This window comes from Stenella coeruleoalba, assembly GCF_951394435.1.
Source record: "Stenella coeruleoalba genome assembly, chromosome: 15".
Lineage (NCBI taxonomy): Eukaryota > Metazoa > Chordata > Mammalia > Artiodactyla > Delphinidae > Stenella > Stenella coeruleoalba.
Window position 1 is genome coordinate 26326103 of NC_137161.1, and position 27402 is coordinate 26353504.

At 46.5% G+C, this 27402-nt stretch overlaps 1 protein-coding gene across 2 annotated transcripts in view; it reads right to left on the minus strand.

The window, feature by feature from the left end:
- Positions 1 to 10801: 10801 nt before the first annotated feature.
- The window catches only part of HCK (HCK proto-oncogene, Src family tyrosine kinase), a 38923-nt gene continuing 22322 nt past the window's right edge, over positions 10802 to 27402 (minus strand). The window contains exons 7-13 of one of the 2 annotated variants that reach the window (XM_079945286.1): positions 26113 to 26262; positions 25496 to 25648; positions 23659 to 23838; positions 22737 to 22813; positions 17908 to 18061; positions 15427 to 15558; positions 10802 to 11268 (exon numbers count right to left, since the gene is read on the minus strand). In XM_079945286.1, coding sequence (XP_079801412.1) covers positions 11066 to 11268; positions 15427 to 15558; positions 17908 to 18061; positions 22737 to 22813; positions 23659 to 23838; positions 25496 to 25648; positions 26113 to 26262 — 1049 coding nt within the window. In that variant the 3' untranslated portion in view covers positions 10802 to 11065. Of the gene's footprint in view, positions 11269 to 14822; positions 15559 to 17907; positions 18062 to 22736; positions 22814 to 23658; positions 23839 to 25495; positions 25649 to 26112; positions 26263 to 27402 lie in introns of those variants that run through there. The other variant, XM_079945285.1, reaches the window with a different exon arrangement.

The window sequence follows — 27402 nt, forward strand, 5'->3', positions numbered from 1 at the left end:
GGAGCCATGTTAACTCCTGGCAGAGCCTGCTCCTCCCACTCTTGACACTGCATTGTGGGTAATAGAGGTGTGAGTAAACGCACTTGTTTTGTGGACTCCATTTTTACTATTGGCAGGAAGACCCGTTGCCAGGGTTACCTGAGGCCCCTGATATGGGTGAGTGGGATGGGTACCAGGGCTCTATTAGCAGAATAATTTGTAATTATATATTTAATTACTTGCTTGAATATCCTATATCCTCTCCAATAAAATATAATTCCTATGTGGGTAGGATCCTGCCTTTTATTTAACCTCGCTCTGCCTCATTCTTATCTGTGAAATGCAGAGGGGATGATTATAATACCTTCATCATACGTTTATGATGAGGATCCAATGACATAATGTTACATACTATTATTCAATAAATAATTGTCATTAGACTCTTATGTATACTCCTTCTGGCATATGTTAGGTGCCCAACACAATACACTAATTAAATGAATGAAGGAAAAGCAGCATCTTTAATGGAGGGAAACATCTTTGAATGTGGACTTAACCATGTGCTACTTACCTAAGTGTGGGACTCGAGGCAAGTCACTCATCGTTCCTAAGCCTCAGTTTCCAGTAGCTGGAAAAGGAGACCCAAAGAGTTGTGGAGTTAAAATTGGGAGAGACCTGAAAGTTCTCTTGGTCCATGTATCACTGTAAGGTGGATACAGTACCAGTGCTATCTGCAACTGTTAGGAAAAGTTGTAAAAAAATAATAATGGTGGGACTTCCCTGGTGGCGCAGTGGTTAAGAATCCACCTGCCAATGCAGGGAACACGGGTTCGAGCACTGGGCCGGGAAGATCCCACATGCCGCGGAGCAGCTTAACCCGTGTGTCACAACTACTGAGCCCGCGTGTGGCAACTACTGAAGCCCGCGCGCCTAGAGCCCGTGCTCTGCAACATGAGAAGCCTGCGCACGGCAACGAAGAGCAGCCCCTGCTCGCTGCAACTAGAGAAAGCCCATGCTCAGCGGCAAAGACCCAACACAGCCAAAAATTAATTAATTAATTAATTTTAAAAAGACAAAAGAATAATAATGGTTAATAATAATAATCACTTACTGAACATTTGTTGTGTGCTGCAGCATTTAGCATTATGCTAAAACTATTCATAAGACTCTCTTATCTAATCCTACCTCTTGGCAGGGGGCAGTTGAACTCTGTTGCCCACCTACAAGCACCACTATGGTGGATTGCCAGACAAAGAAGGCTGCCAACAAGTCTTCCCATCTTTTTGTGAGCATACTGTTTCTCCCGCCAAGAGGTAGACGCTTGTTCTCTTCCTTTTGAATCTGGCTGGCCACATCATTTGCTTTAGCCAATAGAATGTGGTACAGATGACGCTGCCAGTTCTGGGTCTAAGCCTTAAGAGACTTGGCAGCTTCTGTTTCCATCATCTTGGGTCTAAAGATGTGTGGCTACCCAGCTGGAGAGCCACATGGAGAGGGAGAGAGGCCCAGGCATCTCCTCAAGTTACTCTGGAAATTCTAGTTGAGCACTAGGCATACAAATGGAGTCATCATGGACATTCTAACCCTAGCTGAACTGCCAACAGAATACAGCCACATGCATAACCTTATCTGACACTACATGGAAGAAAAAAACTGCCCAGCTGAGCTCGGTTGTTTTAGATTTTGGAGTGGTTTCTCATGCAGCAATAGATAATTGAAACATACACTTATTAACTCTTGTGACCCACACAACTATCCTGAAGAAGAGCACAACAGATAAATCCCCAAGGGGGAAGAAGTTTGAGAGACTGGAGGGGGGCGAAATTTGCCGGAGTTTCATAGCTAGTAAGCCATAGGTTCCAAACTTGCAATCAGTTCTCCTGGAGCTTGAATCCTGGGTGTTTCCCACCATTTCTGGATGCCTGAAGAAGGATGACTGATAAGGACCAAAGTTCCGTGAATGGCATATTCCTCAGTATTTCCATTTTTCCCCTCATACTTTCTGTTTTTCCCATAGGGCTTTCATGACCCAGTCTCCTTTAGTAACATACATACATCAGAATCTTGGAGTAAGACTGCTTGGTTTAGATCCCATCTCTGTCACCCCCCAGCTCCATGGTATGGGCAAATTTCACTTTTCCCTTAATTTTTTTTATTGTAAAATATACATCACATAAAATTTACCATTTTAGTCACTTTTAAGTGTACAATTCAGTGGTATCAAGTACATTCACAATCTTGGGCAGTCATTACTACCCTCCATCTCCGGAAACTTTTCATCATCCCAAACTGAAACTCTGTACCCATTAAACTCTAACTCTGCATTATACCTTCCCCTCAGCCCCTGGTAACCACTATTCTACTTTCTGTCTCTATGAATTTGCCTATTCTAGATACCTCATATAAATGGAGTTATGCAATATTTGTCCTTTTGTGTCTGGCTTATTTCATTTAGCATAATGTCTTCAAGTTTCATTCATGTTGTAGCATGTATCAGAATTTTATTCCTTAAGACATTTGGGTGGTTTCTACCTTTTGGCTATTGTAAATAATGCTGCTATGAAATATCTGTTCAAATCCCTGCTTTCACTTCTTTTAGGTGTACACACAGAAGTGGAATTGCTGAATCATATGGTAATTCTATGTTTAACTTTTTGAGGAACTGGTATACTATTTCCCACAGTAGCTGTATCATTTTACATTCCCATCAGTTATGCACAAGGGTTCTAATTTCTCCACATCCTCACCAACACTTGTTATTTTCTGTTGTTGTTGTTATATTTAATAATAACCATGCTAATGGGTGTGAAGATGGGCAAGTTTTTTAACCTCTCTAAACCTCAACTTCCTCATCTGTAGAGCATGGATCATAAAAGACCTTACCTCATAGGATGGTTATGTGGGCTGAATAAGTTAATATATGTCAAAAGATTAGAATAGTGCCTGTCACATGGTAAGTGCTATATACATGTTTGCTGTTATTACTTTGAGGTCAGTAGGCCTGCCTTTTTATCTCTGGAATGGTGGAAACATTAAGATAAAGATAAGTTGAGAAACTTGGACAACGTAACCCAGCAAATCAGAAGGGGGATAAGGCTTGACTCAAATCCATTGAGTCAAGTCCATGCCTCCGTTGTACATCCAGATAGACAGACAAAACCAAACCCAAACTAGAGGGGTCTTATAGGAGCATCGAGGCATGTAGTTCCAGACACCTGCAAAAATGCTTCTCCAAGGAAAACTGGAGGGTGGGGCTGGGCTTAGAGGAAGCAAATCCGATCCTTAGATATCTCCAAGGAAAAGGATAGGATGTATTAATCTATGTCCTTCTCACAGTGGTGTCAGTTATCTATTGCTACATAACGCACTACCCTAAAACTTAGTGGCTCAAAACAACGATTTATTATTTCCCTTGATTGTGTAAGTTGGCCATCTGGGAAATTCTGATGGTTTCAACTGGGATCTTTCATACGCTCTCATCTGACAGCTTAACTGGGGCTGGAGGGTCCAAGGTGGCCTCATATATTTGGGAGGTTGGTGCTGACTATCAGAAGGGCCTCTCTCTCCACATGGTCTTTCATCCTCAACAAGGGCAGCCTAGGCTTCTTCACATTGTGGTCTCAGGGGTCCCTGAGGGTGAGAGCAAAAGCTGCTAGCCTCTTCCTAATGCCTAAGCTTCAGAAATCCCATAGCATCAGCTCTGTCACAATCTGTTGGTCAAAACAAGTTACAAGATCAGTCCAGAGTCAAAGTGGGAGGGGATCACACACAGGCACGAGTTCAAGGAGGCATGATTCATTGGGGGTCATTTTGTCACAAACCATGGCGCAATCCTTGCCTAGGCCACCCTCCCCTCTCTCCCCTGGGCATCTGGGGTGATTTTTTTCTACACTCACTCTTGTCACCTCTAATATCTATTTAACCATCAAAGTCATCTTTTAAAAAACAAGAATCAACTGCTTCTTCCCTGTTTAAAACTCTCGAATGATTCCCACTGTGGTAACAGAAAATCCCAAGTCCTCACCATGGCCTGCAAGGGCCTTCATGATCTGGCCTTGACTCCTACACTGTCCCCTTTACTCACCAGGCTCCAGCCACACAGACCTACTTGGAACTTGCCGAGCTCATCTCTGTCTCAGGGCCTTTGTACTTGCAATTCCTTCTCTCTGGAATATTCTTCTCTCAACATTTTGTGTAATTAGCTCCTTCTCATGATTAGGTCTCAGCTCAACTGTCACCTCAGAGAGCTGTTCCCTGCCCCCCCAACACAGTTGGGAACACACACACGTACACACACACACAGATACTTTGGTTATTTCTTATTGTCCTTCTTCCATGAAAGCCTACACTGGGTCTATGGTGTTCCCAACTGTGTCCCTATTAAGTATGTGCTCAAAAAAATATTTGTTGAATGCTTGCATTATGAATTAATCTTAGGCCTCACTCTGTCAGTTGGGAATAGATCCGGCTGCAAGGAAGACACACACCGCCCCCCTGGAAAATAACAGTGGCTTAACAAGATGAACACTTACTTTTCTCTGTCTTAGTTTGCTTTTCTCCAGAAGCTGACTCTGAGACAAGGATTCAAGCAAAAGTACTTTATCTGGGAGGTAAAGGGATGCCAGAAGACAATGGTGTGCAGAAGCCAGCTTCTACTGTTTGCAAGAGCTGATAGTTAAATTCTCAGAAATTTTGTGAGCCAGTTGTTGAATACGGGCATTATTGAAAATTAAATTATATACATTTAAAATTAAATAAGTGGTATTAAAAACAAAAGTATGAAATATTCAAAACTCATTTCCTAATAATTTTACTAGATTTTATTATTTGCTAAGCTCTTGATTTTATTTACATCTATTTTATGTGTATGACAGAAATACTGTTATTTCATGTGCTGCTACACATCTCTTCCCAGCTCTGTATTCAGTGACTTTGGGTTGGTAGCAGAGACAGTTTATCCATTAACACAGTAGGTACAGTGCCCAAGGCCCAACATACTTTTAGGGTCCACGAAATGTTTAAAAGAAATTAATTCCTTTTAAAATCAGAAGGCAAGGGCTTCTCTGGTGGCGCAGTGGTTGAGAGTCCGCCTGCCGATGCAGGAGACACGGGTTCGTGCCCCGGTCTGGGAAGATCCCACATGCCACGGAGCGGCTGGGCCCGTGAGCCATGGCCGCTGAGCCGGCGTGTCTGGAGCCTGTGCTCCGCAACGGGAGAGGCCACAACAGTGAGAGGCCCGCATACCACACAAAATAAAATAAAATAAAATAAAATCAGAAGGCAAAAATGAACTTTGGTGTTGAAGTAAAAGTTTTCATACGTAATATTAGCATATTTATTTTTTTTAAAAAAAGAGCTTATTTACTTATTTATGTATGTATTTATTTATTTTTTGGCCACGCTGCGCAGTTTATGGGATCTTAGTTCCCTGACCAGGGATTGAACCCAGGCCCCAGCAGTGAGAGCGCCGAGTCCTAATCACTGGACTGCCAGGGAATTCCCAGTGTATTCATTTTTATATCAATGCAGCTGTTGACTGCAATTTATATTTAATACAATCTATGTTTATAAATAAAAATATTTATATTGATATTTATAAAATGTATATTTTATGAAGGAAGTGTCCTACAAAGGCAAAACTGCCTAAGCCCCATGAAAGCCACAATACAGTTCTGGATGGTAGCTTAAAATTGGCCATGGTGGGGATATTTACACCACAAAAATCAGCAAATGCTACAAATCAGGACTTGAATTTTTGCTTTGTTAGCAAAAATTTTCTGTAAAGGGACAGATGGTAGATATTTTAGGCTTTGCAGACCATGTGATTGTGTCACAACTACTCAACTCCGCCTTGTAGTACAAAAGCTGCTACAAACAGTAAATAATGAGCATGCTGTGTTCCAATAAAATGTAGTTTGCCAAACCCCAGCTTAGACTTAAAGTGATGGAGAAAGTATCAGTTATGCAGACTAAACTTTCAGAATATCATGTCTGTAGCTGTTACATTGTGATTAGCACAAAAATGTGATAGCATTTGAAACTCTTTATTCAGCAAAGAAGTTGCTCATATCATTGACTAACAAGTGAAGTTCTGATGTACGCCTTCATTATTTCATTTTCACCTGATTCGTGAATATACATGAAACTATCAACCCACATTCGTGTTGGAACTATACTTGGAAAGCATATGTTGTCAAGCAAGTTACCATCGTGGTTAACTGAAGCTTAATTCTGTGGGGAAACTCTGGGAAACAATGCAAAACACTCACCTCAATTATCCTACCCAAGGGGCAAGGGAGCTGGGGGATTTATACACCACCTCCCAAAAGTCATTAGTTGAGGACTGATCCCACAGGGTGTTAATTCCTTAGAACTTTTGGCCTTCTGGGAACACTGGTAGCTGAAGCTTTTTGCAGTTTTAGAAAAAGAGCTCTCAGGCACAGTGATGCAGATGACAGCTAAAAATCCAGTCCACTTTAAGGGATACCAACAGTGCCTGTCACACCCTGTAAAGTTAAAAGTCTGGGGAGGACTGTCTTAGCTGATATGGCAGCTGTGCCTCAAATATCTTCAGGGAATCAAGCTTCATCCAGCTTTGTCATCCCTAGAATTTTAATTTATTTTCCTCAGGGTCCAAGCTTCCAGCTAAAGCTCTAGCCTTCACACGTACATTCTAGGCAGAAAGATAGAGGAAGAGATGAAAAATAAGAGGCGAAGAGACCACATCAGTTGTCTTTTAAGAAGGGAATTTGGAAGATGCTACACCACACTTCCACTTACAACCCATTGATCAGGACTTAATCACATGGCCACACTTTGCTGCAAGAGTGGGAAATGTAGTCTTCATTCCAGGGAGTTATGTGTCCCTAATAAAAATTCTGTTTCTCAGAATTCTACTTCTAGAAGAAGGGGGAACATAGATATGGGGACAACCAGCAGTCACTGCCAACCCCCCAAAGGGAAGGGATGCAAACAGAATGCAAACTGTTATAGCCTTATGTCAGAACATATTGCGACAAGGACAGACACGTGACAAAATTGAGGGCCCAGGGGGGTAATAAGGAGAAAGTTTTACAAGTCACAGGGAAGAGAGTGAAACAAGTGCTTTCCCTAAATTTAAACTCAAAGCTATAACTAGAGAAAAGATTGAAACAAGTCATTAACATCTTAGAATGGGCACTTTACCCATGCCTTCTTTGCCATCTTCCGGGGAGGAGTGCGTGCCGTTTTCCCAGAAAATGGGTGGCACAAATCTATCCCCATATTTATTTAATAGACTTTATTTTTTAAAGCAGTTTCATGTTTACAGAAAAATGAGTGTGAAGTACAGAGTTCCCGTATACTCCCTCATCCAGCCCCCAGTTTCCCCTATTATTAATATCTTGCCTCAGTGTGGTACATATGTTAGCATTGATGAGCCAATAATGATACACTATTATCAACCAAAGTCCATATTTTACATTAGGGTTCACTCTTTGTGTTGTACATTCTATGAGTTTCGTCATATTTATAGTGATATGTATCCACCATTAAGAGAATCATATGGACTAGGTTCACTGCCCTAAAAATCCCCTGTGCTCCACCTCTTCATCCCTCCCTCCCTCCCCAACAAACCCCTGGCAACCACTGAGCTTTTCACTGTCTCTGTAGTTTTACCTTTTCTACAGTGTCGTATAGTTGGAATCGTACAGTATGTAGCCTTTTTAGATTGGCTTCTTTCATTTAGTGCATTTAAGGTTCTTTCATGTCTTGATAGCTCATTTCTTTTTAGCACTGAACAATATTCCATTATATGGATGTATCACAGTTTGTTTATCATTCACCTATTGAAGGATATCTTGGTTTCTTCCAACTTTTGACAATTATAAATAAAGCTGCTACAAACATCTGTGCAGATTTTTGTGTGGACATAAGTTTTCAGCTCATTCAGGTAAATACCAAGGAGTGCAACTGCTGGACTGTACGATAAGAGTATGCTTGTTTTGTAAGAAAGAGCCAAATGTCATCTAAAGTGCCTGCACTATTTTGCATTCCCACCAGCAACGAGTGAGAGTCCCTGTTGATCCACATCCTTGTCAGCTTTTGGTTGTATCAGTGTTCTGAATTTTAACCATTCTGATAGGAGTGCAGTGGTATTGCATTGTTATTTTAATTTGCATTTTTCTAATGACATATGATGTTGAGCATCTTTCCATATACTTATTTTCCATCTGCATATCTTCTTTTTGAGGTGTCCATGTGTTTTGCCCTTTTTTTTTTTTTTTTTTTTTTTTTGCGGTACGCGAGCCTCTCACGGTTGTGGCTTCTCCTGTTGCGGAGCACAGGCTCCAGACGCGCAGGCTCAGCGGCCATGGCTCACGGGCCCAGCCGCTCCGTGGCACGTGGGACCCTCCCGGACCGGGGCACGAACCCGTGTCCCCTGCATCGGCAGGCGGACTCTCAACCACTGCGCCACCAGGGAAGCCCAGTTTTGCCCATTTTTTAAAGTGAGTTGCTTTCTTATTGTTGAGTTTTAAGACTTTGTGTATTTGGGATATCAGTCCTTTGTCAGATACATGTTTTGCAAGTATTTTCTCCCAGATTGGAGCTTGTATTTTCATTTTCTTAAATGTCTTAGAGCAGAGTTTTAATTTTAATAAAGTCCAATTTATCAATTTTTTCTTTCACAGATCATACTTTTTTTTTTTTTGTGGTACGCGGGCCTCTCAGTGCTGTGGCCCCTCCCGCTGCGGAGCACCGGCTCCGGACGCGCAGGCCCAGCGGCCATGGCTCACGGGCCCAGCCGCTCCGCGGCACGCGGGATCCTCCCGGACCGGGGCACGGACCCGCGCCCCCTGCATCGGCAGGCGGACCCTCAACCACTGCGCCACCAGGGAAGCCCCACAGATCATACTTTTGATGTTGTACCTGTCCCCGGTATTCATCAGTCTTTCCTGTGACCAAAGGGATAAATCAGGGTGTAGGCTGATGGGGTTCAGAGGGCAGTGTAAACTGAGAGAGCAGGAGGGCAGGAATTGACCCTTTGATCTTGTCCATATAGGCTCCACCTTTTGAGATTATTTCTCAGTCATCTATTTCTATAATAATGCTACATAACAAAACACCCCCAGAACTCAAGGGCTTATCATAATAAGCATTTACTTCTCTCTCACATGTCCATGGGTTGGCTGGATTTCAGTTGATCAAGGCCGTGCTCAGCTGGGTTTAAATCCAAGCTGCAGGTTGGGTCCAGATCTGTTTCACATGTCACTTATCTTCCCTGGACCTTGTTCTTTTCAGGTCAAAAGACTGGAGGGCAAGCCCAGCCACACAAGCACATTTCTAGTCTTTGCTTGCATCATATCTGCTAATATTCCATTGGTGAAAGCAAGTCCATGGCCGAGCTCACCATCAATGGGGCAGGAAGTATACTCCTCCTGTGGATTACTGAACAGCAATCTAATATGCCACAAATCATATATGCAAATTCCTATCACAGGACTCTGGGTTCTGCTTTCAGACATCCAAAGACACATTCCCAAACAAGAAAGCAAGAGAGAAATTCAGTTATAAACTAAGTCAGTTGAAACACTGCTAGCTTTATTTTCCACTGTTCTTATACCCAGTGCCTAAGGTTAGACTCTGTGCTACTCAAGGCTACAGAATCAAGTCAGTATAGCGTTCCATGGGACTCTGGCGGGTGCTTCACAGAAGGAGATAGATCCTTCAGGAGATACAATAATACAGAAAGGTGTTATTTGCTCCCCACCCCACTGCCCACCTCTTCTCATCGCTCCCCCTACCACAAAGCTAACCAACAGTGACTTTCAACTGAGACAACATGCAGGAAGGCCCCACTGCCTCATCTTCTCTGCCTCCTTCCCACATCTGCCCCCACACCCCACCCTCCACTGAGAGCTTCCAACGCAGGGTACCGGATACCTCTCAGCAGACATAGCCCAGCTGCCAGGGCTCCTGCAGTGGTGGATACCATCTTAACAACCATGGTGGCTGCTTGGCCATGAGAAATGCAGGGGCTACAGGCAGCCCCCTATCCTGTGGGAGATCCAGACCAACCAACATGCATAGCAAAGTAGCTTGACAGGAGAGTCAGTGTCCCAGATCGTGAAAAATCATTCCTGTCATCCTGGCCAACCCAGCTTCTGGGAGACAAAAAACCATCCACTGTGATAGGTGAATAATGCTCCCCCTCAAAAAAAAAAAAAAAAAAAAGATGTCCGCGTCCTAATTCCTGGAACTTGTGAAGATGTTACCTTATGTGGCAAACGGGACTTTACAAATGTGATTAAGGAACTGAAGATGGAAAAATTAGTCTGGATTATCCAGGTGGGTCCAATGTAATTACAGGGGTTCTTACAAGTAACAGAGGGAGGCAGGAGCCTCAGAGTCAGAGAAGGAGATGTGATAACGGAAGCAGAATTTGGAGTGATGAACAGAAGGGAACCAGGAATGTGGACAGCTTCTAGAAGCTGGAAAAGGCAAGTACACAATTGTCCCCCAGAACCCTGCCAACCCATCTCAGACCCTGACCTATGGAACTGCAAGACAATAAATTTGTTTTGTTTTAAGCCATCAAGTTTGTGCTAATTTGTTACAGAAGCCATAGGAAACTAATGCAGCCAGCAAGTATTTGGGGGCAGTAAGAAAACTGTGAGCACTGAACCCCACTTCTCTTTGCCAGTCCTTCCCCCTTTGACTTGACATCCAGCAAAAGGCAAATGTTCAGAAATTGGCAGGACAAGACAAGTCAACCTGTTAGTAAAACCTTTAGCATTCAGATCTTTTATTTAAATATTTATTTCATTATTTTTAAAGTTCTCCATCCAAACCACAGCTGTAACTGGAATCCAGCTGTCCCAGGCAATAGAAATATCAACCGGGGGTGTCCTGAGATTGGCAGATTGTGGGTTGCTAGAGTCAAAAAGAGATTGTCCGGTCCAACCCACCCACTTGACAGATGAGGAGTTGTGGCTGGAGAGAGGGTGGGTGTCTGGGAGTGGGAAAGGTGAGCGGGTGCTGGGCAGATGGTGCTGGAGCCCCTGCGCAGGCATGGCCTCAGTGCCTGGCCCTGCCTGGCCGCCCCCCGTCATGGCTGCTGTTGGTACTGGCCCTCGGTGGCCGTGTAGAAGTCATCCAGCACACTCTGGATGTATTCGAAGGTGGGCCGCTCCTCGGGGTGGTTCTTCCAGCAGCGAGTCATGATGTTGTAGAGCTCCTCGGGGCAGTGCTCTGGTCGAGGCATCCGGTACCCCCGCTCCAGTGCCCGGATCACCTCGGGGTTTGACATCCCTGAGAAGGAGCCATGGAATTGAAAAGGGAGGGATTGGGGTTGGGGTGGCAGACACCGTTGCCTCCCCAACAACCATCACTCCCCACCTCCCCATGGGAACTGAGCTCCTCCCACTGTGAAAGCCAGGTATCCCTTCCCCAGCCACCCCTGCAGCGAGAGCAGGGGCCTGGTGCACAGTTTGGGCCAATGGAGCTGATGGGGAGACTCCCAGGAAACTTTCAGGCAAGGTTTTTCTCCCTTATGAGAAAAGAGGCTTTGGAGGACACACCCTTCCTCCTTCCTTTGGATACTGACACAATGTGATCTTTGGAGCTGCAGCAGCCATCTGACCACATGGGGAAGACAGTCACAGAGGAACCAACCCAGAGTCCTGAGAGCATTTGAGCAACTGAACTGACCAGTCACCAGTACCAGATTCCTTGCTCTGGGGAAAAATAACTTACCTATTGTTTCTACCACTCTTAGCCTGATAATTTGTTACTTGCAGCCTAATGCATCCTAATGGATACAGCATTCCATAACCCATTGTCTGATTTTTATTGGTGTACCCTCAAGATAAAACAGTCAGGTAGCTAGACTCAGTGTCACCCTATGAGTGGGAACATTTCTTTCTTTTTTTTTTTAGAAGATGTTGGGGGTAGGAGTTTATTAATTAATTAATTTATTTTTGCTGTGTTGGGTCTTCGTTTCTGTGCGAGGACTTTCTCTAGTTGTGGCAAGCAGGGGCCACTCTTCATCGCAGTGCACGGGCCTCTCACTATCGCGGCCTCTCTTGTTGCACAGCACAGGCTCCAGACGCGCAGGCTCAGTAGTTGTGGCTCACGGGCCCAGTTGCTCCGCGGCATGTGGGATCCTCCCAGACAAGGGCTCGAACCCGTGTTCCCTGCATTAGCAGGCAGATTCTCAACCACTGCGCCACCAGTGAAGCCCTGGGAACATTTCTTTGTTCAATTAAAGTTTATGTTAGTTATCCTCAAGAACAACCCTTTAAACATCTATGATCCCCAATTTTATATTACCAGTCTTGAACACCAAACATATTCATAGATCCAAGTGCTCCCTTGAACATCTTTACTTGGATGTCTACAAGTCACCTCAAATTTAACAGGGCTGCAACAGAATTCTTGAATTTCTATTCCCAGACTATCATGCACCCAGTTGCTCAATCAAAACAAGGAGACTCATCCTTGATTCTTCTCTCTCCCTCACCTTCCACATCAGTAAGTCACACCATTTCTTCTTATAAAACACAGCACCAACTCATCAACTTATATCTGTTACGACTGTCACCACTGCCTGTGCCGTTGCTGCAGCTCCCACCATCTCCCCAGCCCCGATGCACTCTCCACACTAAACCAAAGCATCGCTTAAATGTGGAAATCAGATGATGCCACTTCCCTGCCTAGAATCCTCCAATAGCTTCTGTACACTTAGACTAACACCTATAAGCTTCACCATGACTACGGATCCTGCCTGACTGGGCCCCTGCCAACCCCCTCATGTACCGTCTGCTCTCATTCCTTGTCTCCAGCTACCTGGCTTCCTTGCTATTCTTCAGGCACACCGCAGGCCCTAAGAGCTGGCAGTACCTTCTACCTGGAATCCTTCCCCCAGATCTTCACTCGGCTGGCTTTCCGCTCAAATATGACCTGCTCTGACAGTGCTCCCTGTCCGCAGGAGGCCCATGTCACCCCCTCTCCCGAGCCCCTGCTTCATTTTCTTCTCTGCAGTGATCTCCACTGAGAGTGTGTGTCTGTTTAGTGTGTGTTCCTCCAGGCTAGAACGTGAGCTCCTGCTGAGCAGGGACCTTGTCTCTTACTGTATCCTTCATGCGCTGTATCCTTCATGCCTAACACACAGTAGGAATTTGGTAAATACTGATGAGTGAACCAAGTGTCTACACCTTTTATTTCTAATCTTCAAAACCACTTCTGCAAGGTAGTTGACATCATTACCTATAATTTTTACAGATGAAGAACTAGGGTAGAAGTCAAGTGGATTTCCCAAAGTGTAATAGTTGATGGGGACAGGATTAAAACTCAGGACTATTTACTTAAAAGGTCAGGGACACGGGCTTCCCTGGTGGCGCAGTGGTTGAGAGTCCGCCTGCCGATGCAGGGGACACGGGTTCGTGCCCCGGTCCGGGAAGATCCCACGTGCCGCGGAGCAGCTGGGCCCGTGAGCCATGGCCGCTGAGCCTGCGCGTCTGGAGCCTGTGCTCCGCAACGGGAGAGGCCACAGCAGTGAGAGGCCCGCGTACCGCGGAAAAAAAAAAAAAAAGTCAGGGACTCTTTATATCCACCTTGCCTCTTCTCCCCAGTGTTCTGGCTACAGATACCCTAGGGTACATCCCAACTGAAAAGGAACAGCGAACAACTTTATTTACTGAGTCCCCGGCAATCTACATGTCGGGTATATCTTTGTATACCCTATGGTCTACTCAGTGTAGGGTGCTGCCCATAGGCATGGGGATAAATTCATCCATTTGACGAATAGTTACTAGACACCCATTATGAGCCAAGCACAAATGTAGGCAGTGCAGATGCACCAGTGAGGAATACAGAAATGATTTCTGGCCTCACAGAGCTCAGAGTCTGATGGAGAAAATATCAAATGAATATATAGTTATCAGTGGTGATGAATGCTGTGAATGAAACAGTATAGGGTATTGTGAATGAGAATCACAGGGACATGTATGGTACTTTAGATCAGAGGTCCCCAACCACCGGGGCGTGGACCAGTACAGGAACTGGGCCGTACAGCAGGAGGTGAGCGGCGGGTGAGCAGGCGAAGCTTCATCTGCTGTCCCCCATCGCTCCCCATCCCTCGCGTTACCACCTGAAACACCCTCCCACCTCCATCCGTGGGAGAACTGTCTTCCGTGAAACCAGTCCCTGGTGCCAAAAAGGTTGCTGCTTTAGATGACTGGGCTGTGGGGTACAGCATGAAATGAAGCGGGAGAAGTAGGCAGGGGCTGGATCATGAAGGACCTGCAGGCCACAATTAGGAGTTGGGATTCTGTCCTAATTATGCTGGGAGGCCATTAAACAGTTAGAGGTGGAGAAGGGAAAAGATCTGGTTCACAGTTTTAGAAAAATCCCTCTGGTCTCAGGTGGAGAAAGGCCTGTTAGAGAGATGGGAGACTGATTAGGAGGCCACTGCACCAGCGAGGTGAGGGAGGATGTTGGCCTGGTGTTGGTGGAGGCTGTGGAGTTAGAAGTGGGCCGACTTGGGGTGTTTTGGAGTCAAATGGCCAGAACCCTGTGACTTCTTGGATGTGGAAACGGATGAGAGAAGAGGAAGGGCCAAGCAGGTTCCCAGATTTCAGGCTTAAGAAACTGGATGGATAATGGAGGCTTTAACTGAGATGGGGCAGGCGAGGGGAAGTTGGGGGTGAGGGCCAGGAACTCAGTCCGACATAGAGAACAGACTGGTGGTTGCCAGGGGGGAAGGGGTTGGGGGAGGGATGGAGTGGGAGGTTGGGGTTAGCAGATGGACGCTTTTATATATAGAATGGATAAACAACAAGGTTCTACTGTACAGCACAGAGAACTATATTCAATATCCTATGATAAAACATAATGGAAAAGAATATTAAAAAAAAGAATGTATATAACTGAATCACTTTGCTGTACAGCAGAAATTAACACATTGCAAATCAACTATACTTCAATAAAAATATTGATAAAAATCGGGACTTCCCTGGTGGTCCAGTGGTAAAGAATCTACCTTCCAAGGGAGGGGATGTGGGTTTGATACCTGGTCAGGGAACTAAGATCTCACATGCAGTGGGGCAACTAAGCCTGTGTGCCACAACTACTGAGCTCATGTGCCTCAACTAGAGAGCCCCCGTGCCGCAAACTACAGAGCCCACGCGCTCTGGAGCCCGCGTGCCACAACTAGAGAGGGAAAACCCGCAAGCCACAATTAGAGAGAAGCCCGCGCACCACAACGAAGAGCTCGCACACTGCAACGAATGATCCCACGTGCCTCAAAGAAGACCTGATGCAGCCAAAAAAAAAAAAAAAATTGATAACAATAAATAAACAAAATAACAAACAAACAAACAAAAACTCGGTCCGAATGGCCGCATTGACAAGAGAAGAGAGCCAGGCTGGGCCCTGGAAGCAGCCCCAAGCTGATGTTCTCTCTCCTACCTGGGTAAGGGATCCGGCCGTAGGTGACGATCTCCATCAGCAGGATACCAAAGGACCAGACGTCTGACTTGATGGTGAAGGAGCCAAAGTTGATGGCTTCAGGAGCTGTCCACTTGATGGGGAACTTGGCCCCTGTGGTTTGGACAGAGCAGAGTCAGGCTGAGTCTGGGGAGCAGTCAGGGCTGGGTCTCTGCTAATGCAAGGGAACAGGACAGCGGTACAGCTGCCAACGTCTGCCCCCTGCAGAACTGTGACTTCCCTCAATCTGGCCTCCGTGGAAGCAAGGAACATCCATCCTGAGGACAGATTGCTAAAGTGGGGAGGAGTGGGCCGAGGTGCCTGGGATGTGTCTGGGAACTCACTCTCTGGGGCCACCTCATTGATTCAGCTGATGTCCTGGTGAACTGCAACTCCTGAAGAGTGGAGTCCTAGAGGTCACAGGATCTTTGGGGACAGCAGAACTTCAAGGGGCTTTGAGACCAGGTCACATCTGATGCCTCCGCCCCCTAACCCCCTGCAATGGGGAAAGGGAAGATTTTGGCTCTTGGCCTCTGAGGTTTCCCCCGTCACTGGGTGTCTCCCCTTCTAGTCCTCCCCTCCTTGCCTCTGGTCTGGGATGGGTTTAGTTAACCTTTGGTGAGTGATTTCTATCATAATTCCACTGCGGTTGGGGAATGTGGTGTAAAGGATACATGTTCTTTGGAGTTTGTTGAGACCTGCTTTATGATTTAGTACATAGTCAAGTTCTGAAAATGCTCTATGTTTTTTCTTTTTTTCCCCAATCCCTTCCTTCCTTGGGATTGAGAGAGTTTTTTTTATTCCTGCTTATCCTCTCTTGGTTTAGAAATTATACACTCTATTCTTTTTTTTTTTGTGGTATGTGGGCCTCTCACTGTTGTGGCCTCTCCCGTTGCAGAGCACAGGCTCCGGACACACAAGCTCAGCGGCCATGGCTCACAGGCCCAGCTGCTCCACGGCACGTGCGATCGTCCCGGACCAGGGCACGAACCCGTGTCCCCTGCATCGGCAGGTGGGCTCTCAACCACTGCGCCACCAGGGAAGCCCTACACTCTATTCTTTTAGTGGTTGCCCTAAGTTTAGATTTTTTAAATTGTGTCATAATAAACATGAAATAGAATGTACAAATCTTTCATACACAACTTGATGCATTTTATATATGTATATCCCTTTGTAATCACCACTCAGATCAAGATATAGAACACTTTCTCAGAAGTGTTCCCTCCGGCCCCCTCTCTGTCAATACCCCCCCCAATCCAGGTAGCTATTATTCTGATCTCTAACATCATAAATGAGTTTTGCCTGTTTTTTTTTCGTTTGAGATACATTCACAGACCGTATAATTCACCCACCTAAAGTATACAGTACAATGGTTCTTAGTATATTCACAAAGTTGTGTTTTAAAATATTTTCATCATACCCCCCAAAACCATAGCAGTCACTACTCATTTCTTGCCAGGTCCCCACTCCAGCCCTAGGCTGGAGTTCATCTACTTTCTGTCTGTAGATTTGCTTGTTCTGGGCATTTCATATAAATGGAATCATATAATATAGGTCTTCGTGTCTGGCTTCTTTCACTTAACATGATGTTTTCAAAGTTTATCCATGTTTAGGGTATATTAATACTTCATGCCTTTTTTTATGGCCAAATGATATTCCATTGTATGTCTATATCCCATTTTGTGTATCAGTTGATGGACATTTGGGTTGCTTCCACTTTTGGGCTCTTAAGAATATTGCTGCTGTCAACCTTCACATATGTGTTTGCCTGTTTCTGAATTTTATATAGATGCAACTATCCAGCATCTAATTTTGTGTCTGATTTTCTTTTATTTCGATATTATGCCTTGAGAGTCATCTACTTTTTTGCATGTGTCACTGGTTCGTAAGTTCTCATCGTTCCATAATATCATATTCTGTGAATAGACCCCAATTTAAAGATCATTCTACTATTTGTGGACATTTAGATGCTTCCCAGTTTTTTTTTTGTTTTTTTTTTTTGCGGTATGCGGGCCTCTCACTGCTGTGGCCTCTCCCGTCGCGGAGCACAGGCTCCGGACGCGCAGGCTCAGCGGCCATGGCTCACGGGCCCACGCTCCGCGGCATGTGGGATCTTCCCGGACTGGGGCACGAACCTGCGTCCCCTGCATCGGCAGGCAGACTCTCAACCACTGCGCCACCAGGGAAGCCAGGTGCTTCCCAGTTTTTGTCGACTACACATAACGTTGCTCTTACCCTTAATTTCAACATGACTTGACTAACCCAATCTACAACTGATCACAGTCACTGGGGGAGAATCTGCAGACCAAGACACTATGTCCAGGAGTCCGTCCAGCTTAGTAACTCACAGCTGATACTGGGACAGACCTTTGCATTTTTACCAGTCACTTTCACGGGTCTTAACTCTCAACAGTCACGACCCACCCGAGTGGGCTCCACGGGGCCCTCGGCAGCATCCCCTACCTTCCCGAGCTGTGTACTCGTTGTCCTCTATGATCCGCGCCAGGCCGAAGTCAGCAATCTTGCACACCAGGGACGCAGACACCAAGATGTTGGCGGCTCGGAGGTCTCGGTGGATGTAGTTCCTCTGCTCGATGAAGGCCATGCCTTCTGCAATCTCCACCCAAAAGAGAGACACCCTTACCCTCGGATCTGGCCCAGCCCAAGGCGGGTCTCATCCAAAAGCAGAACAGAAATGTCCAAGTGTGAGAAGGCTGGAAAATACGTGCGCCAGCTCCCTCTTTTTTTGTGGGAGGGTCCTGGGCTCAGGTTGGCATTTCTCTGTCTACCCAGCCAGACTGGGGGGATCCTCAGGGCCTGGGCCAGTTTGGGGCTTCTCTAGAGCTCCAAGACCTCCCAAGAACGCTTTGAGGAAAAAGTGTTATTTCTCCAGGGACCTACACACACACAAACCAATATACTTCGACGGGCTTTCATCCCCAACCCCACTTCTGGGAACAACCTAGGCTCACATAACATTCTGCTGTATCTCTTATGCCTCCTTCACCCCGAAGCCTGGGTAGGGAAAATTCCCTTATTCATTCAACAAATATCTACTGAGTGTCTCATGGGTGCCAGACATATTGCTTGAACAGGTGGGGAGCCAGGCAAGATCCCTGCAGGTGGTAATAAGTACCATAAAGAAAGGATGAAGCAGGTAATAGGACACGAAGTGTAGAGGGCTGTTTTGGATTGGATGGTCAGGGAAGGCTGCTTTGATGAGGTGAAACTTTAGGAAAGATCTGAGTGATGATAAAAGTGTGTCAAATAAGAGCATCACCATGAGCAAAGGTCCGGAAGTAGGAGTGAGCTTGGGTATTCATAGAACAGGTGGCTGAGCAGAAGTTGCCAGAGGGGAAGTTGGGGGAGTTGAGGTTGTTAGGGAGGTGCTGATTGGGAAGAACCTTGTAGGTTAGGAGAGGCAGTTGGGTTGTATTCTAAGCGTAAAGGGAAGAGAGAAGTCTTAGAGCAGGAGAGTGACATGGTCTGATATATATTTTAATGTCATCATGGCTGCTGAGTGCATAATGGACTGTGTGGAGGATTCTTTTTTTTTGTTTTGAATTTTATTTTATTTATTTTTTTATACAGCAGGTTCTTATTAGTTATCCATTTTATACATATTAATGTATATATGTCAATCCCAACCTTGTGTGGAGGATTCTTATTCACAATGGGACCTTGGAAGCCTGAAAGAAAGATGTGGGATTTTTCCTTAGAGAAGTTTTCCACTTACAAGGGTTTGTGCATTAACCCTCAGAAACAGGCTTATGACTAACCCTCAGAAACTCAGAAAATAGCATTTATAGTTCATAAACTGGCCTTCAATGTCCTTGAGGCAGGTGTTATCACCATTTCTGTTGTACAGGGGAGGGACACATTTTCTAGATCACACCACCAGGGAGATTCTGATTCAAACCTGTCTGTGGATTTCCACTCCCCATACCCCAAGCTGCCTCTAGTTACTCAGAACCCCAGTGCCCTGGAGAACTGCAGCTGGGTGCAATCCGGTGAGATTATTTGGGGAGGTGGGACTTCTGACCAGACCAAACCGAGACACAAGCCTGTTCAAAGTCTGAGGCAAGTGGATGGTGCACTTGTGGAAAGTGGCCAGCAGGGAGCACCTGTGGCCATTGGAACTGCGGTCTGAGGCTCCAGTCTTTCCAACAAAGACGTGAGACTTTCTGATTTTGTTTGTGGTAAGGCAGAGTCTTGACCAGGGGGTGTGGAAAACTTATAAGGAGTTCCTCGACCAAACAGTTAACAACAGCTGTAACATTAATGGCAGACGTTGTAGCTTATTCATTAATCATAAGATAATACTTAACAAACTTAAATAGCATTTACTCTCTGCTTTGGGGGAGGTACTATTGATATCAGCACTATTTTACAGGTGAGGAAACTGAATCCTAGAGAAATAATTAACTGGCCCAAGTGGAGACCAGGACTGGAAATCTGACAGCCCTGCTCAGGGTCTGTGTCCATTACTCTACCTGAATGTTTGGCACAGAGCAGGCACTAATGCTGGTCGTTACCATTTTTCAGTACCCAGGGACAGACTCTCATGTTATGGATTTGCACATGAGCACATGAGCTCAGTGGGGCAGGTGGGACTAACCCCACTCAGGAGACAGCAGATGAGAATGCTTAGGTGACTCCAGGGTTGGACCAGCTCAATTTGAGCCCCATATCTCTGTGACCTCCAAGCAAACTACTTTAACCCTCTGTGCCTCACTTTTCTTCTCTGTAAAATGGGGACAATAGAACCTTCTTCCAAGGGGTCGTGTGAGGATTAATACTCTAAGTCTACATCAGGGCTTAGAACAGAGTCTGGCATATAATTATTGACTTCAACAGTGGCTATAATGGTCCCTGTTGAGGAAAGTGGCCCTCAGAAAGGTTAAGCAATTTGCTCAAAGCTACACAGGCAGAGCTGGGGTCAATAGCAAAACTCTACGTGATTCCTAAGCCCATGTGTATATAGTGGTTCTTCTCAAGGGTTTGTCAACTGAACAAATAGTGGATAGGTTGACTGGGTTCAGGGTTGGTCTACGAATTGGGGGTTAATGAGGTGGTGAGATTTCATGCCCACCAAGTGGGCTGCCATGATGTCAGGCGTTATTACTGGGTTTGCTTCTCAGAGTATCAGGGAATCACAGAACCAGCTGGAAGGGCCTGTAGGGATATCCCAGCTCAGGGCTCTTCAAACTGAACCCAGTTGATACCTCAAGGTCATCTTGGGGTTGGAGGGACAAAATAAAGGCCACCTGCTTCAATCAGAGCAGCTCTGTTTTGATCTATTTTAAAGTATTCAGCTGCTCTATAAGATTCATTTGACTAACCGAGTTATGGCTTAAAAAAAAAAAAAAGAAAAAGCTTTCAAACTTGAAAACCACAGAGATGGTCCAATTCCCTCATTTGACAAATAGAGAGACCAAGACCCAGAGTGGATCTCAGGCTCCACAGCCAGTTGGTGACAGGGCTGGGCAGCCTCCACTGACAGCGCCCACCTGCCTCTCTAGACTGGAAGTGAAGATCAGGCCACCAGGTTGACTCCTTCCCGTCCCTGGGCTCTGAGGGTACCTCTGCTCCTTGATGCACAAGGGCCTGGAACCTCTTTCCCTCCTGTGGTTTCTGTTTTCCTGTCCGTGCCATGAGGAGAGTGGTTCTTGCCCCAGTCCGTGAACCTCCACCCAGCAAGGTTTCTGCCAGTTTGATGGTTATAATTTAGTAACAGGCCAGACTATTGTTTCCCCGGGGCAGCGCCCACTGAAGGGAAAATGCCAGGTCTTGATTTCCATAGGCCTCTGGCATTCCAGGCTCTGAAAGGTAAAGTCTTTTATTATACCTCTGCCCACCCCCCCAGGATTTGCCTACTCAAGTGAACTCTGCCTCAGGCATCTCCAGAAGGCCCAGCCCTAGGCCCAGGCGCCCCCGTCTCCCTTAACACCTTCCAGGCTGCAAGCCACACCCTCTTCATTTTTGCCAGGCCCAGCCTCCAACTGACCAGGCTGAGCTCTTGTTTTGCCCTTTGGGCTTTGGCACAGGCTGCTTCTTCTGCCTAGAATACCCTTCCCTCTCCTCTTCATCTGCCTAACTTCTACTCATCCTTCAGGGCTCAGCCTAGAGACCGCTTCCTCTGAGAAGCCTTCTCAGATTGCTCCTGGACTGGGCTAAGTGCTCCAGCCGTGTACTCCCATAGCAGACTTTACCTCCCCTGTTTTCCCACAGATAGGAGAGAATGAGAGGCTAGAAGTAAAAAGCACTCAGGCTGCGGGTGAGAAGAGCTGTAGAAAGTGAGGGGAAGATGAGAAAGAAAATGGGGTTTTAAGAAGCGTTTGTGTGATTTATGGACATTTTAAATTTTGCTGGATACTGCATTCTTTTGGCACTGAGCCAGGACCACTTGGGTCCTGGCTCTCTAAGAGACTCAGTTGTTTAGTAAGTGTAAACCCTGGGAGGACAGCAATACTTTCCATTTTGTTCACTGCTGTATCCCCTAAAAGTAACATAGTAATTTAGACAAGCTACTCCACCTCACTGGGCCTTAGTTTCCTCATCGGTACTTCACTTCATCTCTGTGCCTCAATTTCCTGTGCTGTAAAATGGAGTGACAATTACCTATCTGTGGCCGGACTATTACATCAGCGGCTTCCAGTGAACCATGCCTCCTGGGACTCATGGTGTAGTCCCTCCCACACTGACTGAGGGCTGGGCATGTGACTTGCTTTGGCCACGGGGACGTTAGTCAGCATGATGCAAGCAGAGCTTGCTCATTTACGGCTTGGTCCCTTAGAAGATTCCCTCTTGGAACCTCGCCGCCAGGATGTAAAGGAGCTCTGCTTGGCCTATTGAGTGACGTGGGGCCACTGGAGAGAGACTTGGAGGATGAGCCACCGTCTCGGACATTCTAGCCCCAGGCAAGCTCTCAGAAGATTGCATCCACAAGAGGAACCTCGGTTTCACCACGTGGAGCAGAAAAACCACCCAGCCGACCCCAGTCAACTCCACAGAATCATGGGAAATAGTACGTTGCTGTTTCAGGCTACTAAGCTTTGGAGTGCTTGATGACAAAGGAATAGATAACAAAAATCTCACCCTAGAAGGTTGATGTGAGGACTACGTGAGTTAGTACATAGAAGGCACATAGAAAAAGCATACTTTAATCCTGAGCACTCAATAAATGTTAGCTATCATTACTGTTACTACTGTAGTATGTGATCAATAAACATTTGTTGAAGAGATAATTGCCTTCCTGTCGCCCTCCCCAGACTTCCCCATTAGACTCACACCTGGGCTGAGAAGTCGATGAGTCTTGGCAACGGCTGCTTACTGCCTTCTTCACTCTTCAGGAAGTCCAGCAGGCTGCCTGTGTCGGGGAGGGTGAAGCAACATTTACTACTCTCAGGACTTCAGCGTGTGCTTAAGATCGTTCCTAGTAATGGATCTAAATAAAAGTATTTACCGCTCCTAGTGTTTGAGAAACAGAATTGGGACGTTTGGAAAACGACTTTGTGATTGCCAGACTGGTCCCTTGACTGAGACAGCTTTCCGAGCCTGGATGACTGGGGGTGTGGTTTTATAAGGCAGGCATAATTATGTGTTTAGAAAATGATAAAAGCTTTGAGATGTTGAATCACTCTAAATGGAGGTCATGTGAGATGTTTCTGTATATAGAGAAATGGGCAGGGATTGAAAATGATTGGTAAATGGTGGTCTAAAAAAAGATCCCTGAGACTGTCCTGAATTGTGTGTAGGCAGGGTGGGGGCAGCCTGGAACGGATGCTTTGTCAACTCTTAAGGTTGACAAAGGTCTTAATGCTTTGACTCTCTTTTCTGGAGCATTGGTCCAGCTAGGGAAGGTGGCTGATGGTGGGGGGTGGGGGGTGGTTTAGGGAGTCACCCCAGGCTCTAGGGCTCACAGTGAACACCTAGAAGCCTCTTCTCCTATCACCCAGGGGGATTCTGGCCCCACCCGCTCTCCCAGGGGCCCATGTGCTCCCCTTCTCCTGGCATCCCCCTAACATGATTTCAGCCCCTCAAACAGGAGGGTGGGGTAGGTGGATATGAAGATGATCAGTGAGCTCGTGTCAGAAGAGCTCCTGGTCAGACTGGGGAAATCTTGAAGGCAAGAACCGTGACAGAGTCACCGTTGACTCTGCAATTGACCCGGAGGAGCCACAGCCTGCATCCCCCGCTCCCAGCATGTGGCACCTTTGGCCATGAACTCTGTGATGATGTAGATGGGCTCCTCTGTGACCACGGCATGCAGCTTCACCAGCTTGTCGTGCTGCAGAGTTTTCATCAGGTTGGCTTCTGCCAGGAACGCGTCCACAGACATGCTCCCGGGCTTCATCGTCTTCACGGCCACCTTGGTGTGCTTGTTGTAGGTGGCTGGAGTGGAACAGGGAGCAGGAAAGGTGGTCAGGACCCACTGCTCTTTCCCCACAGTTCTGGAAGACCCGGGTGCAGACCTGCCTCCTCCAGGACGCCTTCCCTGCCCATCTCAGCCCTTAGAGAGAGAAGGGGAGACATGGGCTTTGGCCTTAGACAGATGTGGGTTGGAGGGCCGGTTTACCACTTCCTAGCTGTGTGCCCTTGGGCAAGTCACTCAACCTCTTTGAACTGTGGTTTCCTCATCTGCAAAGGCTCTTTCAGGGATTAAAGAATAACCTTAAAACATCACTCAGATTATGTCACTCACTCACACACCTACCTTTGTTTTGTCAGACATTCATACACATACTATCTTTGCTTAAAATGGTTTATTTAATCTTAACACTGCTCTCAAAATAAATACCAGTTTCATCATGGTCCATAAGGCCCTGCATGATCTGGCCTTGCCCACCTTGCCTCATCATCCACCAACACCCCCCTTACCTTTTGTGCACCAATCAGCCTGCGTGTCATTCAGTCCCCCAAGCAGCCAACTCCCCTTCCCACCACAGGGACTTTGCACATGCTGTTCCCTCACCTCACCCTACTCCTTCCCTGCTTCATCTTGTTGATCTTGTAAATCTCGTTGTTGCTTGTGTTTCCATGTGTGCCTTGGCTGCCAGGAAGCTCTAATCCAGAGTTGAGGTCTTCCTGTAGTAAGAGTCTAAGGCCTCATATAATATTTTTTGTTTTCCAACCTCATCAGCCCAATCTGTCTTACCTTCCTCTCCATACTCTCTCTGCCACATTCTCTTATTCAGTGCCTGGCACATAGTAGGCTCTCAATAAATATAGTTAAAATAGGTGGATTTTAACCTTATTTTTTTCTGGCTGAATTGTTTGCATATCTGTAAGTTGTCTTCACTCCCATTTGGAATGTGGTGGAGTATAAACACAATGGGGGGCGCCAGGCACTGGGCCAGGCATCGTGTCTAACCCACAGTCCTGCAAAGCAGGCTTTGCTATTCTTAGGTTGTTAGAGGCAGGACAGCAGGGGTGGAATATGACTTTTTGGTGCTCCACAATGCCCTAGCATGGCGCTGGGCACACGGCAGGTGCTCAGAACAGCTTGTTCGTCAGCTGCCAACACTGAACTCACCTGGAAATCTCCAGTTATACTTACCCTTTCTTTTTTTTTTTTTTTTTTTTGCTATGCTGCATGGCATGTGGGATCTTAGTTCCCCAACCGGGGATCGAAACCCGTACCCCCTGCATTGGAAGCACAGAGTCTTAACCACTGGACCACCAGGGAAGTCCTATATTCTTTCCCATTCTTAATTTTCATCATCCTAAGAGATGTTCAGGTTATGTCAACACCCAACTAATAGACTGTCCCAGCTCCATATGAGGGAGCAGATTCCTCATCTAGGACTCCTACTTCCCAGAAGAAAGTGTTTGACCCCAACAGGCCTGGCCTCAAAGGCAAATCAGTGTTTGCATGGCAGGACAATTTGGTTTGCTATCAGAGAGGAACTGAACAATTGCTCCTTTATGGTTATTATTCAAATCTCCCCTCTGCCCTGGGTGGCATTCCCACTTTGCCTCAGGCTGTTCCTGAAAGCAAGGACCTCCCTCTCCCCTCCTTCCCCTCCCCACTCTGGCCCTGGGTCCTTACCCATCCAGACTTCCCCAAACTGCCCAGCTCCAAGTTTCTTCTCCAGCCTGAGGGACTCCCGGGGGATCTCCCAGGCATCTTTCTCCCAAGGCTTCTGGGGTTTGGAAGACATGCAGGGCACTGTCAGCTTCTGGCAGAGTCCGTCGCTCCCCTCTGGAATAGAGCCCCTGATCAGCTGAGGGCAGCCAGTTCCAGGCCAGCCACAGGCTTCCCCTTGGGGGCTGCCCCACCCGGTCCACTGTATCTGGCCCATGTTCCAAAGGATCGCCCTATCAGGGACATCCCCAAGAGAACAGAGCATGACGAGATGCCACCTCTGCCCTCCTGCTCAAAAGGCCTTCAGGAGAATCCGAAGCAACTATTTGTCTGGGGAGGAAGCATCATCAGGCCTCAGAGGCTGCAGTGCACACTTGACCAGGATTCCTGGGAAACAGGCCCACCCACTCGGGCCCCCGGTTGGAAGGCAGCCCCAGTAGGACTTACTCTTTTTTGTTTGTTTGGCTGCGTCCCACAGCATGTGGGATCTTAGTTTCCTGATCAGGGATTGAACCTGCACCCCCTGTATTACAAGCGCGGAGTCTTAACCACTGGATCGCCAGGGAACCCCCAGGACTCACTCTTGTAGTGGGCCACCAGCTCCTGCAAGCTGCCGAAGGTGCTCCGGGGGGAGATGTAGAAGCCCCCATTGTCCAGCGTCCGGATCTTATAATGTTTCACTGTGTCCCCGTGCTGGGGGTCGTAGTCTCGCACGGACAAAGAGTAGCTCCCTGCGTGGGCCAGAGAGAAACCCCTCAGGAGTGGACTCTCGGAGGCCTGCCGCCCTGTGTCAGCAACCTGACACTCTGTAAGGCCACTACTGGCACCGTCCTGGCACCTGCTCAGTGGAGTACAGGGTAGGAGTGGGCTGTGGAGTCAGGCTTCCTGGGTGCTTCTCGGGCTGCTCCATGTCCAGCTGTGAGACCTTGGACAAGTGACCGCGTCACTTCTCTGGGCCTCAGTTTTCTCATCTGTAAAATGGGATTGGTCATACCTCCTCACCCCCATCCCATTGCCTGATGGTTAAAAGAAGTAATGCTTGTACTCAGGATGTAAACACTCATTAAATGTTGGCTGTCATCATCTTCATTATTATCTCTTTTTCTTCCTATCATCTATCTATCTATCTGTCTATCAATCACAAAAGCCAAGATACCACACCAGTTTGGTAGAAACGCTATTTAGAAACAAACAAGCAAAAAGATAAAACAAACACAAAAATATCCAGTTCAATTATTACAGTACAAACATTGAAATGTAAGTGTAAACATTAAATGCTGTGGCAGGCTGAGTAACAGCTCCCAAGATGTCCGTGTTCTAATCCCTGACACCTGTACATATATTACCTTACATGGTAAAAGGGGTTTTGCAGATGTGATTCAGTTAAGGATCTGGAGATAGGGAAATCATCCTGGATTATCCAGGTAGGCCCAGTGTAATCCCAAGGGTCCTCATAAGAGGAAGTAAGAAGGTCAAAGTAGGATATATGAAGATGGAAAGTTGAGGTTGGAGAGATGTGAGAAAGGGGCTATGAGGCAAGGAATGCTGGTGGCCTCTAGAAGCTGAAAAAGGCAAAGAAACAGATTCTTTTGTGAAGCCTCCAGAAGGGACCAGTCCTGCGGACACTTTAACTTGAGCCCAGTGAGACTGATTTCAGAATTCTGACCCCCAGAACTGTAACACCATAAATTTATCTCGCTTTAAGCCACTAAGCTTGTGGTAATTTGTTACAACAGCAATAGGAACCTAATACGCATGGCATCACATAGACCAGAAACACACACGTCTTTCAGTCCACGGCCACGGTTCTGCCATTTGTGAGCTGAGTGTCCTTGGGCAAGTTATCAGCCTCTCTGTCTCTCAGTTTTCTC